The 17,530-nt window shown below is 41.8% G+C and overlaps 1 protein-coding gene across 11 annotated transcripts in view; it reads right to left on the bottom strand.

Annotated features, from left to right (window-relative positions):
- Positions 1 to 1,503: 1,503 nt before the first annotated feature.
- Positions 1,504 to 17,530, bottom strand: part of FBXO34 (F-box protein 34) — a 140,472-nt gene continuing 124,445 nt past the window's right edge. For all 11 annotated transcript variants that reach the window (XM_072838667.1, XM_072838659.1, XM_072838666.1 and 8 more), the window contains one exon: positions 1,504 to 4,741. In XM_072838667.1, the coding sequence (XP_072694768.1) occupies positions 2,596 to 4,731 (2,136 nt within the window). In that variant the 5' untranslated portion in view covers positions 4,732 to 4,741 and the 3' untranslated portion in view covers positions 1,504 to 2,595. The remainder of the gene's footprint in view (positions 4,742 to 17,530) is intronic.

Below are 17,530 nucleotides of genomic sequence, written 5' to 3'. Positions count from 1 at the left end.
TGGAAAGCAGTAGTGCTGGGCTGTTGCAAGGAATTTAAAGTGGGCGGTCTTCCCCGGCGTGGCACTAGGGGGCTCTGGAGCAGTGTCTCTCCCCTAAGAGGAACGCCAACTCCTCTAAATCCACACCAGGGAGGGGGGCGCCCTCTGATGCCACCTGCGGAAATCCTCTCATCCCCACAGGCAGTACTGGCTCCTGCCACAATGTTCCAAGGGGGTTGCCAGTGATTTGAGGCCCCCAGGAATCACATGCCAAGATGGGGCGGAGGCATTCTTACCTGGTCCTCTGCTCTCAGCCCGAGTCACAGCTCTGTGTCCCCCGCAAAAACCAGATCCGGCATGGCTGCCTTGGGAAAACCAACTAAAACAATCGTTTATCCTGTGCGTCCGCCTGGGCAAATGTAGAAGCGACAGCTAGTAACAAAGCAAGCTGTGTTTTCTGGGCACTTTCCACCCGCCCAGCTGTACTCTAAATCCTGTGTGTGCAGATCTGCTTTAATCCTAAATCATGAGCCATGACAAAGCTATCAGGAAGGCATGCAGAGACTGCCAGTCTAAAGCAAACCACAGGGGAGGAGGAAAGCCCTGGAAGCCTCAGCCCAGGGCACTCGAACTGAAAAGCATTTCTGCCATCCCTCCACTGGGGCAAGTCGTGGGGCCGGCGCAGATACCAAGAAGAAAAGGAGGGCTCTTCTCAGCCTATCCTTGTACTGTCACAGGCTCTGGCCTCGTGGGCTCCGAGGCTTCACGGCCATTGCCTGACAGGGGCCCACTTGTTCGGGGTTAGGATGCCGCCTGCCCAGGGAGCAGCCGCTGTGTCTACGAGAAGGGGCGGAGGAACCGGAGGCAGATTCCGGGTTGGAAGCCGCTCCACGGCCACCCACCACCTCCGCCACGGGTGACCCTGGCTCCACCCGGCTCCAGCCCTGTCCCACTGTGCTTGGCTGACCCAGCCGTCTCCTCAACCTAGTTACTTCTGCTCTCCTTCGGGGCCACCGCAGCCTGCACTCATCACTTCCCCATCAGCTCCTCCCGGGAACAGTTATGCTTCTTCACGGCCTGAGGCTGACCCCGGTTCCAAGGGGTTTCGGTGGGTACCTGATTTCAAACCAACCTAGTTTTTAGGTAAGCCTCTGCAGCAGCTTTTTGGGGGCCAGTACCTTCCAGCCCCACCCAGCATTACATGACCACAGACTTGAATATATCCTGACTTCTTAATCATTAGCTAGTCACGCTTAGACATGCTGTGAGAACATCCTAGATAATACCTCCTCCAACAGGAGACATGGTAGGTATTGGGCAGACAACAAATTCAAAATAAGCATTAAAGTATTGCAAAAATGTAAGCTCATAGGATTAAGATGGTCTCTTTTCTGTGGCAAAAAAACAATTTTCTCTCCCCCTTCTAACGACTCAAAATTTAAATTCTTGCGATTTAATTCACCACATAATTCTCCACTATTAATTACCTCAAAATAGTAAGGAAAAAATTATGCAAAACTCAGGTCCCATTTAAGATGCATGTTTTTATTGAAGTTAAAAAAAAAATTCGTAACCAGACAGAAAGAGTAAAGTAGACAAGGATGTTATTATCTGACTATATAATATCCTCTCATTCTTGGTGGATCACTAAAATATAACAAAGGATTGTTCTCTATGCTAATTTTAAGGTTGTCCAGTTAAACCATTATTTGGTATCTTCAACAGGTTAACCTCTTAACTATTTAGAGTTTCTTCTCAGAAACATTATATATTATACAAGAAACATTCATAGTTTATTTGGGAAACATTCATATTTTATACAGGATGTACAAATTTAAGACAAGACAATAAGAAAAAAAAAATACCACACAATTGTAGCCGCAACACTATCCTAGCTGCATTGTGGGGATTATGTTCAGTCTGTCCACTATATACAACTGCATTTAATAGTGTTATTTACAGAGGGGCCAAAGCACTCATCTAAGGTAAAGGCGCTCGGGTTTAATGTGCACTTTCATAGCCCTATGAAAACACAACCATTATATACACTGTAAACACCACAGGGCATGAAATCCATCTCCAACCACAAACTTCAATCTCACAGATCAAGCATACAAGGGCTAAAGGTAAGGTGCCTGACTTTTCCTTTGTAAGCATACTTTTCATCCAAGTGTGCTGCTATTCTTTCCATAGGACACTAGTCACTTATTTCAAATATGGTGCCAGTGCTTAAAACATTTCTGGAACCCCTTTTTGGGGATTGCCTGCATAGTCTGCAATGAACTCTTCTGAACGTCCTTGTTGGTGGCAAGTCTTTGTCCTTTGAGGATGGATTTGATTTGGGAGAACAGGCATATTCACAGCCAAGCGAATCAAACTGTGGGGACACCACCCTGGACCAAATGGGAGGCGCCACTATAAACAATGAGACCAATTTCCTCATATAGCTCATAAAGCCAGAGTTTAAAAAATGCCTGAGCAATGGCAGTCCTGATGGAGTGAGTACAGATTCTCCTACAGTGATGGCTCTGAGGGGCAACATTCACTTGAATGGTGGATCTAGGTGGTGTTTTGCCATTTTAAGGATTAGTCCTTTTGTCACCTCTCACGTAGACTCTAGTATTCCTCTTCAGTTTCGGTCCCCTTTGCTTTCTTATGGATCGCCCGGTTAAAGCTGTGGCAAGCAGGGACCCAGTGATTGTCATGAAGCCCCAGCTTACAGCCAGGGAAGCCCTTCTGAGACCGGTGGCAGCACATCCAGTATCCTGGCCCATAGGGCAATGCCTGGCAATAGGGCTTGGGGTGCCACCGGCACAGGGACACATCCCCTTTCACGTATTTTTTCTTGCACTGCTTGCAAGGGTCCTCTCTATATCGCGGATCTCGCACCCAGCGGGAGTCTGCGGGCCTGATGTTGTAGTATTCGATGATAAACTTGAAATAGCAGCAGGTACACTTAAGAGCCACTAAGCTCTTGGTGGGGAGTAACCTGAAGATTTTCACCATGAGGTGGTGGGGCAGAAAAGCCATGTACTGCTGAGGCTCCAAAAGCTGCTGGATTTTAAACCTTGTCTCCAGAAAGTCATGAGACACTTGCTTCTTCCAACTGGATGCCTCGAGCACCGGCAATGTACTTTCCACCGGAGAGGCTGGCGGGACAAACGCGTCAGCTGACACGCTTTTCTCCTCTGAGGCACCGTCCCCCTCAGCAGCATCCTGAAGCTGCCTGGCCTCAGGAGACTCCCTTGTGCTTTCACTCAACTGGGAACAGCCCGACTGGCGTTGACCCGGTGGCAAAAAAAACAACATCCCTGGAAGTGGGTCTTCACAGGACTTTAAACTAGAAGGCTGGCCTTGCTCTACCTTGGACACAGTGATACTAATGCACAAAGGTTCCTTTCTTCTCTGATCAGGATTTTGGCTAGTGAGCGGAGCGAGCTCTCTACTCCTACAATCAACAGCATCTGTGGGCAATTCAATGGCTTGAGGGCAGGTGCGAGGAGGAAAAGGTGACCCAGCAAGTTCCTCGGTCATTTCCACGTCGTATCTATTGCCGTTTTTCATAGCAGTTTGCTGATCTGGCTCAAATTTTGCACTGTCTGTGAGGAAATTCACACCGGCCGGCAATGGGGGACAGCCCCGAGGAGCACTGTCCCAGGACTCATTCTCCCTAGGAGAACAATGGTCAGCTCTTGAGAGACTGTGGTCCGCAGACACAGACCCCACAGGATTCACCTGAGTGTCTGGTGCCTCCAGGGCACCTTTGTTTGTTTTGCCTTCATTAGCCTGCGTGCCATTTGCAAGCAACACCCGGCCCACATTTCGACGGAAGCTGTTATTCCTCGAGAGGCTCCCAGGCTCACGCTGGCTCTGCCGCTTCAGGCACTCAGACTCCAGCCTGGCTACCATGTCAAGGACACGGATTGGCTCACTCTGTGGTTCACCGACCTCAGGATTTCCCCTTTCTGTGGATTCTTCACAAGCTCCTGGAGCAGAAAAGGGCTCGGAGGCTGAGAGCCCACCTCTGGCCTGCCCAGGAAACCTCACCACAGACGGTGAATTAGTGCAGTTTTTCGTACAAGTAGCCAGTAGGGCACTGGCCCTTTGCTCAAGGAAGGCAACCATCTGTATGACTGACAGAGGCCTCCCGGTATAGACCCCATCGCCACTGTCACTCACATAATGCACAGAACAGTGCTCAATGCCGCACGCAAAGGGCTCAGGCTGGTAGCACCTGCTGTTGACTTCCCTCATCCTTTCTAACTGTATCTTGGCTTTTTTAAGATCCCCTGATTTTTTCCTTCTTTTAGTAGCTCTCCCATCAATATCCCAGGAGCTTTTTATTTTCATAGATCCTATCCTATTGCTACACTGGTGGGCTGCAAAGAATGCAATTTTCTCCTTGGTATTTCCCGGTTTCACAACAGCCCAGATATCAAGCGGCCCTTCCCCTTCTTCACCCTGGTGGATTGTTGCACATGGTGCATTCTTCTTGGTTTTAACATTCAAGCTGCTCTCTACAGGACTCTTCCCACTCATGCTGCACAAAACATTTGGAGAAATAATCCCAAAAGGCTTTCGAGATGATGCTTTACCAAGAGAGGGTGAAGGAAATACACTTGGTTTCATGTAGCTAGCTTTGCATTTTTCATCATTCACTTCGTGGTGGGTCATAGGAGTTCTCAAAGTTTCCTTGCTGATTTCCAGAGGTGACACTTTCTTCTGGAGTTTCCAGTATGGCTTTAGGTGCATAACAGAGGCTCTACAGGAAAGAAATACATATTTGATTAAGATAGTGCTTTTGTTTTTAGAAAAGTTTTTTAACATATACTCTGACAGTCCTAGCAAGTAATAGAAACATTGTCAGTACATCAAATCTTTACCATACCAACTCTCATTTCAGCTAGTTTTTAATGTACAGATCAAGAATAATAATCTTGATAATAATAATAAGTGAGGCACCTAGGTGGCTCAGTTGGTTAAGCATCTGCCTCTGGCTCAGGTCATCATGTAGGGGTCGGTCCTGGGATTGTCCCCCGTGTTGGGCTCCCTGCTTCTGCCTCTGCCCCTCCCCCTGCTTGTGTTCAAATAAATAAATACTTAAAAGAAAAAAAAAAGGCAAAACAACCATTTTCCATGGTGAACAGGCCAGAAAATAAATTGGTGAATGAGATTGAATAGAAGTGAATTTCAGATAGTGACCTTAGTTAACATCTTATACATAAAATTAGTCCTTTAAATGTTAGGGGGGAAAAAAAGGAAATAACTTACTGAAAACTTCCAAATAATAAGTACAGTATAGAAGGAAAAGATAAAAAGAACTGGCCCGAATCCCTAGTAGACTGACCCTATTTGTAAATCGTCACAGCTAGCATTTTATTGGTTGCAAACAATCTGTCAAACTGTTGTACTGGTTTCTAAACTTTTCTTACTGTTGGGTATTTTAGATGTTTATTATTTTTCATCTGTTTGCTTATATACTTTGCCCATCTACCAATCTTGATTTTTTAAAAGAATTTATTTATTTATAGAAGGAGAGCATATGCACACATATGTGAGCAGGGGGAAGAACAAAGAGAATTTCAAGCAGACTCACACAGAGTGGGGAGTCTGACGCAGGACTTGAACTCATGACCCTGAGATCGTGACCTGAGCTGAAATCCAGACTTAGACGCTCAACCAGCTGAGCCACCCAGGAGCCTCTAGTCTTGATTTTCTAAATAATTTATTTGTATAAGCTCCTGTCAAATTTCCTCCAAATACCTTAAATCAAATACAGAACCCATAATCCTTATTAGGTCTAAAAATCATTTTAGACTATTCTAAACTATTTCAGAAAAACAATGTCCTGTTTTGTTCTCTGACCAAGGCTAGAGGAGACAGGAACCATCTCAGAAATTAGAAAGATGATTACATGCAGAGATGTGTGTTTTAGTCCTTGCTCTATCATTAATTAGCTAGACTCAGTTTGGTTTACCTTGGACAAGTCACTTCCTCTCTGGATCGCACTTCAAACGTTGACAGAGGGATCTGAATACTAAATTATCTAATAAGCTCATCAATTTTTACAATAAAATAACCATTGTTACACAGAACACTATACACAGAGAAAAAAATGTTTTGTCAGGATATCTGGTCTCCTGCAAAATAAACCAACAGACAAAAATAAATATCTGTGATCATGGGTTGGTGGCAAGAGCCCCACAAGTCTGAGCACATAGAATTTCCCTACTCTCACTTGTGTGGACACCAGTCTAGGACACGCATATTCGGCAACTCAGCGTATTCCCTTCCCTTATCATTCACTTTATAACATTTAGTGAGTGCTTGCTATGTGTCAACCTCTATGATAATTGCTTTCAGATACTAATTTTAATCGTCAAGGATGAAAGTGGCCATACAGAACAAGTCTGTTTACCTTTCAACTCTTAATTCCTTGAGTCTAGGCTTAGTTAAAAGAAGAAACGAAGAAACAGGAATATGAGTATCTTCTAGCTAGGTGAAGAGAAATCTTGCATTTAAGACAAAGTATCTTTTCAAAGATAATCCTGAAATAGATCAGATTGGTTTGTTGATAATCTCTGGCAATTTCTATCCTAAATCTGTGATGTGCCCCCTTTCCTGCACTATAGCATTTTTATAGCATTTCTATCATTTACAAAAAGACCCACTGAGAACTCTTCAGGATGAATATATATGAATAAAATAAATGAATAAAAAGAGGCTTTATATATCACTAACTCTGTCAACAATTTCCTTTTATTCATATTTTCATATGGTTTTTCATCTTCTCTACAACCCTTCTCTAAGTGAAATGAAAGAAATGGAAGTTGCTGGAAAATCCAATAAATTCTCACATAATGATCTCATTACAGAGTGTCTGTGAATAAATTTAAACTTCAGCAATGTGTGTGCCATTCTGCATTGTGCAATATGTTCTCTTCGCCTTCTTCCCCCACACATTATTTTAGGTGCTATTATTGATAGGCAAGGACATTAAGAAGAAAATAATGTAATTATGGAAACTTTTTTTTTTTTTTTGCATTTATTAACCTGTAAAGTCGGCTCAATGACATGTTGCTAGTAGACAGGGTTTTAGGAGGACTAAAACAGGAGATGATCCCAGGGAACAGAAGTGAGAGAAGGTACAACTGGGAAGGAGAAATGCCAGTAAGGTCATTCGATGCAATTGGGGTGACTGCTGGAGGGTGGGGGACGAGTCTGGGGGATTGCTGAAGGAAGCACGATTAGGGATGGGTTCTTGTCGCCTACTAATTAAAGGTTGCCCAGGATATTAACCTCCCTCCTTCCTGCACTGGGCTTGAAGGTCCTAAGGCAGAAAACAGAAAAGTGCTGGCAGACTTAGAGTGAGAAACTATGGAAATCTGAGTTTGGGTTGAGATCCATGGAAGACCACAAGGGTATGATACAGGGCACCAGGGGCATCTGCCACAAAAACCTGTAAGATGGAAACTTGAGATCTCTAACAGATTATACCAGATGGTGGCACTCTGCCCACATCCAGCCCACCCCCACAAACAAAGGCACTGTGGAAATCTCCAGCCAGGTTTCCATGGTTGCCAATCTCTTCATCACAATTGTACTTTAAAGTTCTCCATAATAAAGTCCTGCTCTCTTGCAATTAAACAAAATGAAGGGCTCTAGCACCTACCTACACATGACTATTCCTTAGATAATCAGAAATATTCTTGTAAAAAATTAAGATCCCCGGGCCCAAGGAATCAGAAAATCTGGGATTGGATCCAAAATTTCTGCAATCTGTTTTTAACCTTTAGAGTTAGCTTCGAAGGGATTAAAGGTCATGTGCTAGATCTGATGTAAGAATGTCAGTGGGGTTCTGGATTTGGGCTAGTGTGCTGGGCCACCAAGAGGGGTGAGGTAGAGCTGCTCAACAAAAAGTCTAGCAACTAGTCCATCCTGAAGCATCTATTCAACAGCTGGTTAAAGACAGACCCAATTTCTTACTTGTTATTTTCTCTTTAAGGCACAAAAAAAGCCAGTAGCCTTTTTATTGCCAAATTTCCTCTTTAACTCCAACTCCTGAGTTTGACAGTTTCCCCCCCCCCCCCCCCCCAGTTCTCTTCTCTTCTTCCCCAGCCTTAGATGTCTGTCTTCCTCAGCGTTCCTTCTTTTTCTAGATCATTACTCAGGCTATATATTTAAGTGCTCTCTTGTAGTTCTTAACAAGCACATACCGATGACTCTCCAATGGTGTGCTCTCCCAAACTTCATATTCTATTGCCTGCCTTGCAGGCATACCTGGATGTCAGAAAGAATCTCAAAAATTGACACAACTAGTTAACAAAAACACCAAGTACCTAGCCAGTCAAGCCAGAAAGTTGGGTCGCTTATAGATTCCTCCTCCCTGACCCATATCCAATCACTAAAATGCTCCCTCCTAAAAAAATTAAAAAATAAAAAATAAATAAAATGCTCCCTCTTCATTTCTGGCATAAGTGCCCTAGTTTAAGCAGCTATCTTATCTCTGCTACATTACTGTTACCTATAGGAAAGCCTAACCTCTTTATCAATGGAATGCAAAGTGAGGCCACCTAGCCAACCTATCAGCTTCATTTCTGCTTTGCCCCTACCTTATTTCACACTCTGGGAGCTTATGCACAGAACCACTACTATAGGACCTGGTAAATGAAGGTTAATCATAGCACTTAAGATGCAAATTTTAAAGCAATCAAAACCATAAAACTAGCATAACAGCTTCAAAATTTTCATATTAACCATCACCCATTTCTTACTACCTATTATCAGAAATTTGCTAAACACTTTGGGCTGGATATTACTGGTGCAATTACAAATAAGACATAGTCATTGCCCTTAAGGAGACAGAGAAGTCAATAACCAATTACAATACAATGTGATGTGTGTTTATAAAGACAGTATGGATGCTGGGAGAGTCCATGCAGGAGGAGAGAGAGGACAACACACAGAAGGAAGGGGTGTATGAAGGGATGTGAGGGAACCACCAGCACCAAGCTTAGTCTTGAGAGTGTAGGTCAGAGAATCCCTGATTTCCTAAGCTAAAACCCTAAAGGAAGACAGTGTATTAAGGGGTTCAAAAGTAAACGATGCCTTTATGAAACTGAAGTGAGAACAGTATAGCTGAGATGCTGTGAGCAGAGAAACAAGTAAATGGATTAAGTAAGCAACAACAGACAGGAACTTTAGCTGCTCCTTATAAATAAAGGTTGAGGAAGAGGTGTCAAAGGATAGGTCCTCATCTTATGGCTTTAGCAACTGGATGAAGGGTAGTAAGTACCTTTTAGTGAGATGGTGAAAAAGGTGGCTGAACAGATTTGGAGCAGGGGGAAGAGAGGTAGGTCCAGTTTTAAAAAGTACTGCATGCAAGACAGATATCTAATAGGCAGACTGACACAGGTTGGCCAAGAAAAATAAAATGGAAAAAAAAAAAAAAGAAAGAAAGAAAGAAAATGAGATCCCTGGTGACCCTGCTGTTAAGAACTACAGTGGGTGGGGCAGCCCGGAAGGCTCAGCAGTTTAGCGCCGCCTTCAGCCCGGAGTGTGATCCTGGAGACCCGGGATTGAGTCCTGCATGGAGCCTGCTTCTCCCTCTGCCTGTGTCTCTGCCCCCCTCCCCTTCTCTCTCTGTGTTATGTCTCTCATGAATAAATAAATCTTAAAAAAAAAAAAAAAAAAGAACTACAGTGAGTGAGTAGGGCAGAGCCAGAAGTTCATGGTGAAGGAGTGACTGGAAGGTGATAAAGTGAACCTTAACAACTCTTTCACAAAGGGTAACTGTGAAGGAGAAAGTCTTTGTCACCTGTCACCTTAATACCTGTCACCTTACCTGTCACCTTGATCCTTTCCAGGAATAAAGTGAGATAAAACAATGAATCAATTAAAACTTGAACAACTTTCCTCCACTGAAGGTTGAAATTCTGTCTTCAAATAATTCGAGTCAGTATACCTTTTAGCCTCTCTGTTTTTAGCTTGAAAAAGCTGGAAAAACTCTCACCTTTAAACAACATGTACAATCCCAAAATGGAGCCATGGAAGAGAATTTAACTTTGCTTAGAGAAAAAAAAAAAAAAAAAAAAACTGCTTGGATAAATTCCAAAGTTGAAAGAGTCATACTAACTCTAGTCTGTGGAGGGATAAATTTGATCAATGACAATGGCAACACAGGGTCAGAATGGGAGAAAGGGGGCACCTGGGTGGCTCAGTCAGCTAAGCTGACCTGCCTTCAGCTCAGGTCATGATTTCAGGGTCCTGGGATGGAGACATGGAATCAGGCTCCCTACTCAGCAGGGAGTCTGCTTCTCCCTCTCCTGCTCTCCCTGCTTGTGCTTTTTCTCTCTGTCAAATAAATAAATACAATTAAAAAAAAAAAAAAAAAAAAAACACCAACCAGAAGTACAAAGAATTTTCAAAAGAAGAAAAAAAAGGATGGGTGGGAAAAGGATGAGATTTCTCCTCGCACTATCAGGAAGCCGAAAAATCAAAGGCAGATGCTTGTTTTCTAACTTGTCACTCAGTCTATGGCCTTGCCTATCAAAACAGGTTAGAAGATAAGTCATTTTCAGTTTCTTTCTGCTTCATTAAAGGTACAGGAATGCACTCCAAAAAGGAGTTAACTTTTATTAGAATAGCACGGGGAGTTCCGGGGTGCCTAAGTCCGTGAAGCATCTGGCTCAGGTCACGATCTCAGGGTGGGAAGACTGAGCCCAGCATCATGCTCCACGCTCAGCAAGGAGTCTGTCTGAGATTCTCCCTCTCCTTCTCCCTCCTCCTCTGCCCCGCTCTCTAGTACCTGCAGTCTGTCTCTCTCTCCCTCTCAAATAAACAGTCATGAATGAATGAATGAATGAATGAATGAATAGTAAGAGCCATTCTTCTTTTATAAAAGGCCAGAGGAGGAGGACCTAGTTGGCTCAGTCCATAGAGCCTGCAACTCTTGATCTCAGGGTTGTGAATTTAAGCCCTACATTGGGTATGGAGCCTACTTAAAAACGCCAGATTCTATTAAAATAGAATAGTCCTTGAAAGACCATTCCCATGATAATTTTAAAGGGGATAAAACTATATAGTTAATAAATTGTTCCTTTAAAAATGTAAAAGCTGGGGATCCCCGGGTGGCTCAGCAGTTGAGTGTCTGCCTTCAGCCCGGGGCATGATCCTGAAGACCCGGGATCAAGTCCCACATAGGCTCCCTGCACGGAGCCTGCTTCTCCCTAAGCCCGCGTCTCTGTGTCTCTCATGAATAAATAATATATTTAAATACATAAATAATAAATAAATAAATAATAAATAAATAAAATGTAAAAGCTTCCAGAGAACATCTTAAAACCACTCTTTTTTTTATGACTAGCAACTCGAGCAGAATACTGCATGTATAATGAAATCTTTGTTTTTGCAAATGAAGCAAAAGAGCTACTATAATGAAAAGCTAGAAGCCCCCCAGCTAAATAGTGGGAGAATTAGGATGAGAATTAATAAGAGTCTCCTGGACCTATTTTCCTTGCTACAAAACAAAAAATATTTTAGAACCTAGGCCCAATTATGACACAAATAAAATTAATTCCGACAGCATCTATTCAAAGAGCTTTTTATCTTTCAAATCGGGTCAGTTTTTCTTCAGTGCCACATAAAACCTCTACATAGAACTGTGATAAATTCAAGCAGACATACCATATCACATAGGAAGCAATATAATCTAAAAGTATGTAGAAACTACTTCCATGGCTGTTAAAGTAGAAAAAGTGCCAAGACCAGGAGGGTGTGAATACAGGTGGAGGCCTAAGAAAGGACTTCATTTCAAAGCCTCTAAATGCTGACAGAAGGCATCCAAATCCCCCTGAGTGCCTTTACCAAACAAACAAAAAAACTGAACTAAGCCAGAAAGGATGGTAATTCTCAAATGGAGCTCCAAAATACTGGGGGAGGAGGGAGGCTCTCATTTTCGGGGGAGCAAGTTCACTCTTTTTTTAAGGAACATTCTCTAAAGCCATTTAATGGGAACTTTGAACTTTGCCTTGCGAGGGCTGGATAGTTAACAGTGCACAATTTAATGAAAAACTCCTTTACTGTCTATTAAAAGATATCGAGCAATACTGAGACTAGCCTTTGGAAGCACATGTAGTTTTCCAGAACTCACTGCTCACAGCTTTCATCATTCTTAGAATTCACAATATTATTTAAATATAGCACATACCTGCTTTACGGTTATCTAATATAGATTGTGTATCATGATTAAAGACCAAACAAAGGGACCCCTGGATGGCTCAGCAGTTGAGGGTCTGCCTTCAGCTCAGGATGTGATCCTGGGGTCCTGAGATGGAGTTCCACCCCACATAGGGCTCCCCTTAGGGAGCCTGCTTCTCCTTCTGCCTATATGTTTCCCTCTGCCTAATGTGTCTCCCTCTCTCTGTGTCTTTCTTCATGAATAAATAAAATCTTCAAAAAAAAATTTAAAAAAAAGACCAAACAAAGGTAACTTCCCCAAAACAAAAGTGTATTATAGGCCTGATGGGACAATAAAATATCTAAAACATACTAAAAAAGAGTATTACAAGTTGGGAAGGGTAGCCACTACTTTGCTCTTCTATTGTGATCATAAAAGAAGCAACACCTAACATTTTTACAGTATTGCAAAATACTGAATTAGTGACCAGTTTTGTGGATCCTCTTTTTTTTTTCCCGAGGCGGTTAGAGGGAAGAACACTTGATCAGGCTATTCTGAATTATTAAATAACAGTTGTGAAGTATTATGTTTACATTAATCCAGTCAAGGATTTACAAAGTTAGTTCCTATTGTTCCTGTGACATAATGCCAAACATTATTCCCCCCCAAATCACTGATATATACTGAATAGTAAACTGAGCATTACTGAGAAAATTTCGCATCCACGGATTTTCAGATATTTACCATTCCTGTTAAAACCCTCTTGATTATTTTTCCTATTCTAATATTTCTCAAAGAAAATAAAGGAAAAGAAAATCTTTACCCTCTCACATAGCAAAATGTTATTCCTTGAGTGACCTGCTGCTTTTATTTTTCTTTGAAACCAGTCATTCTTCCACATATATTTTATATGAACTTTTAAGGCAGTACTTTCTTTGAAAGTAATGTAGTACTTTCAGAGAACTCATCAGAGCTTTAACATATATCCTCTTTGACCAAACATAACTTGGACATAAAGATGTCGCTTTCCTAGGAAATAAATGTTAAAGATTCTAAGGCCAGCCACAAACAGTTCAAAAAAATCCATTATGTGCCAAATAATGTTTGATATAAGCAATCAGAGAAGAGCACAAAATCTAGAGTGTAAATGCAACACCACACCACAAATGGCCCAACATACAAACACCTCATGTTGGGCCTTTGTCTTGATCAAAGTACTGTAACAGTCAGCTGGGCACAGGCTGGCCCATTATGGGTAACTGTTCCACAGGAAAGAAAAAAAGAATCAAAAACATAAAAATTCAGGGTAACAAATATTAACACACCAAGTGAAACTGCAGTATCAATGCAGACAAAAGATCTGGCAAGACTATTGTCAGCAATCCTGGGTGGGAGTAGAAGGGGTGGGGGAATTACTTCAGAAATAGGACCCATGGTATTTACCAAAGAAATAAAGCCTAAGCCACAGTCCTGTGCCCAGCTGTTTAGTAATTACTCTTCCTTCTATCACATTTCCCTAGGATCTGTTGAACAAAAACTGAAGTAGCCATCTATGCACATTGTTAAAAATTACCGCTTGTAAAGAAATGAGGTTTATGGTCAAAAAGAAAATAGAAAAAGCTGCTGTTCTAGAGCTTGTTTTTTTTTTTTTTTTTTTACCTTACCAAAGCCAGATCTTGGTGTTAAAAAATGAGTATTCTCAAGAAGTAAATGTGAGAAATTTCTTACACACACACACACACACACACACACACATTAGGCACACAAGGAACCCAAACAGTTTTATTATTAGACAAAAATCACATACTGGGATTTATGTTCTTAAAGCTCACATAAAATTATTCCTCGAGTACAAAAAGGGTCTGTCTTCACCTCTATACCACCCCCCCATGGCCATCCAATTCTGCAGAATTTGACTAAACCTGGTTCCTAAAGCCAAACAGGAAAAGATGATGTTTTACAAACAAGGTACATAAAACTCTCAATTAAAGGGTAAACTTGCGCTTCCAGAACCAGCTTTACATAAATGCAGAATCTGACAGGTGGAGAGTTAAAAGACCTAAGTCCTATCCTCTGAAATTCCTGCATGTATTTACTTAATATGGTTGTAATCATATTATACATAAAATGTCATACTTTTCAACCCAACTATTTTCCATGTTATTAGCATGGTCTTGAAATTCATCAATTATAAATGTGTGTCAGAATTTAATAAACTACTCCCTCCAACCATGGAGGTTATAACGTAAACTTCACCGACGCACTCTCTTCTGCATTTAAGGGGATGTCCTTAGAAGACTGCCAGAAGTGGAATTCCTGAATCAGAGTGTATTTTTATAACTGGGTATAACTTGCCCAACTACTCTCCAAAAGGGTAGTGCTAATACACTGCCACTACCAAGAAAATCATGCCAGCTTTATTGGCAAAAGTTTTGTTGTTTAAAGTAAAAGAAAGAAAGCAATGTAGACCTAGAGATAAAATAGATGAGAATAATCTGTTTTCACTTCTAGAAAATTAATAGTTCTTGGGATGCCTGGGTGGCTCAGCGGTAGAGCTTCTGCCTTTGGCTCAGGGCATGACCCTGGGTCCGGGGATCGAGTCCCACATCAGGCTCCCTGCGAGGAGCCTGCTTCTCTCTCTGCCTGTGTGTGTGTCTCTCTCTCTCTAATGAATAAATAAATAAATCTTAAAAAAAAAAAAAGAAAATTAATAGTTCTAACGACTCAAAAATGTTTTCTATCTGCCAAGCACTGTTCAAAACTCACAATCCCCCTAAAAACCTAAGAAGTGCATGCTCTTATTATCTCTAATTGTAGATTTAGAAAAAACACACAACTAAAGCAGAGGGAAGTAAGAAACTTGCCACAGCAAGTACATCAAGGAGCCCGGATATGCGCAGTCAGGAGTCAAAGGCTACGCTCTCACCTACCACATTATGAAAAGAGGAAGGAGAGCAAATGAGGAACACATGCATGGGGCACCCATCAGTAAGCTTATTCACAATGTCATAAAGGAAGACTGAGAAGTCTAACTGTGAGAAGAAAAAGAATTTGGGTTATGGCTTCAATTTTGGATGCCTGAGTTTGATAACCTACTTAAAATTAATCTATTCACTTATTAAATACTTAACTTCCTTTAAGTGTTAGACTACACCCCGGAGCTTCAGCATGAAAAACACTGACAGAACTCCTAACCTCCTGGCAAACTTGAGAAACCTCTATTGCTCCTTTAGCTTTTCATTAATTTGCAAACTTAAGTTTCCCATGTATTGAATCAAGTTAGCAATAAAGGCAGCCATCACTAGGATGCACACAAATTTTATTTTTGACATGGGACACCTGGGTGGCTCAGCGGTTGAGCGTCTGCCTTCGGTTCAGGGCGTGATCCCAGTTAGGGGATAGAGTCCCACATCGGGCTCCCTGGGTGGAGCCTGCTTTTCCCTCTGCCTCTCTGATGAATAAATAAATAAAATCTTTTTTAAAAAAAATTACTTTTTGCAAAGAGAAAACTTCAAAACTTGAATGCAAATATGACAGTCTGGAACAGAGGCCTGAGTATAGATAATATTATCAGAGAATAAGGCTGGGTTGGAATGACTGTACAAAAAACACACAGGAGAATACACACAGATACTACTCTGGTTCTGATTTATAATAGACTTATTTATAAAACTTAGTTCCAGAGAATGAAAAATGGTAGAGAACAGAAGAGATGACATTAAAATATAACCACAGACAGATGGGAAACTACATAGTGATCAAGAATAAGGCCAGTATGAATAGGAATATTAGTATCTGTTATATCTTGATTTCATGTTTCTACCATCTCTTTACAGTGAGATGTGTGTGAAAATGTGTATTAGACTATGTGAAACTATACACAACACTTCATCATTGCACAAAAATGCACTGAGGCAAAGAGAAATAGTTACCTTGCTATACTTTACATTGGCACTCTACTCCTACATGTGGCCATGAGCATGTTAGTTTGCTTGAGCTTTGATACAAAATACCACAGATTGTGTGGCTTAAACAACAAAAAAGTTACTTTTCATAGTTCTGGAGGCTAAAAGTCCAAGATCAAGGTGACAGTGGGTTGTTTCATTTTTCCTAAGTCCTTGGCTTGCAGATGGCTTCCTTTTCACTGTGTTCTCACAGGATACACATGCCTTTTGGTGTCTTTCTCTTATGTTCAAAATTCCTCTTTCTTCTAAAGATACCATTTAGATTAGATTAGAGCCCACACTATCTTCTTTTAACTTAATCACTTTTTTTAAAAATGTAGGCTCCACAGGCAATGAGGAGCCCAACAGTAGGCTTGAATTCACAGCCCTGAGATCAAGACCTGAGCTGAGATCAAGAATCAGACACTTAACCGACTGAGCCACCAAGGCACTCCCTTAATCACCTTTTTAAAAGCCCTCTCTCCAAATTCAGTCACATTCCCAGGTACTTGTGAAAAGGGGAGCAGCTTGCAACTCAGCCCATAACAATGAGTGAAGGTCAGAAACTCAGGAGTTTAGGCTTGATGTTTTAGGATCACATAAAAGAAAAATAACAAGAAAACTATTCTGATTTGATTGCCACACAATCCAAGTTTGTTTAAGAGATCAAATCATTCAAGAACTCACTGCTCCAAAGATTAACACCCGCCAAATATGCCTGGAAAGGAAAAAATGTTATCACTCCTATTATTTAAAATCTTTTATACAAAATCTTTTTTTTAAAAGACTATTTATTTATTCATGAGAGATACAGAGAGAGACAGAGAAACAGACACAGAGGGAGAAGCAGGCTCCATGCAGGGAGCCTGATGGGGACTCGGTCCCAGGACTCCAGGATCACATCCTGGGCCAAAGGCGGGCACTAAACCGCTGAGCCACTCAGGGATCCCCCTCATTAATCTTTTTTATAGTCATTATAGGCCCTTTAAAATTCTGATGAAAGCAAATGGATCCTCCCAGAGGAAAGGGCCCATATCCACAAAGTCTGTCATGATTGTTGTTTCAGGAGATTCACAAACCACCTCCCTAAAGCTCAGCAGGGCCAATGGACTAGGTTAAAGAACACTGACCTGGGATCCCTGGGTGGCGCAGAGGTTTGGCGCCTGCCTTTGGCCCAGGGCGCGATCCTGGAGTCCCGGGATCGAATCCCACATCGGGCTCCGGGGGCATGCAGCCTGCTTCTCCCTCTGCCTGTGTCTCTGCCTCTCTCTCTCTCTATCATGAATAAATAAATAAAATCTTAAAAAAAAAAAAAAAAAGAACACTGACCTAAAGGACCATTTATTTTCTAAATTAAAAACTAGAGGGATGCCTGGGTGGCTCAGCAGTTGGGCGGCTGCCTTCAGCTCAGGTCACAATCCCAGGATGC

This window comes from Canis lupus, chromosome 9 (assembly GCF_048164855.1).
Source record: "Canis lupus baileyi chromosome 9, mCanLup2.hap1, whole genome shotgun sequence".
NCBI lineage: Eukaryota > Metazoa > Chordata > Mammalia > Carnivora > Canidae > Canis > Canis lupus.
This window is presented reverse-complemented; position numbering and strand designations above follow the sequence as displayed.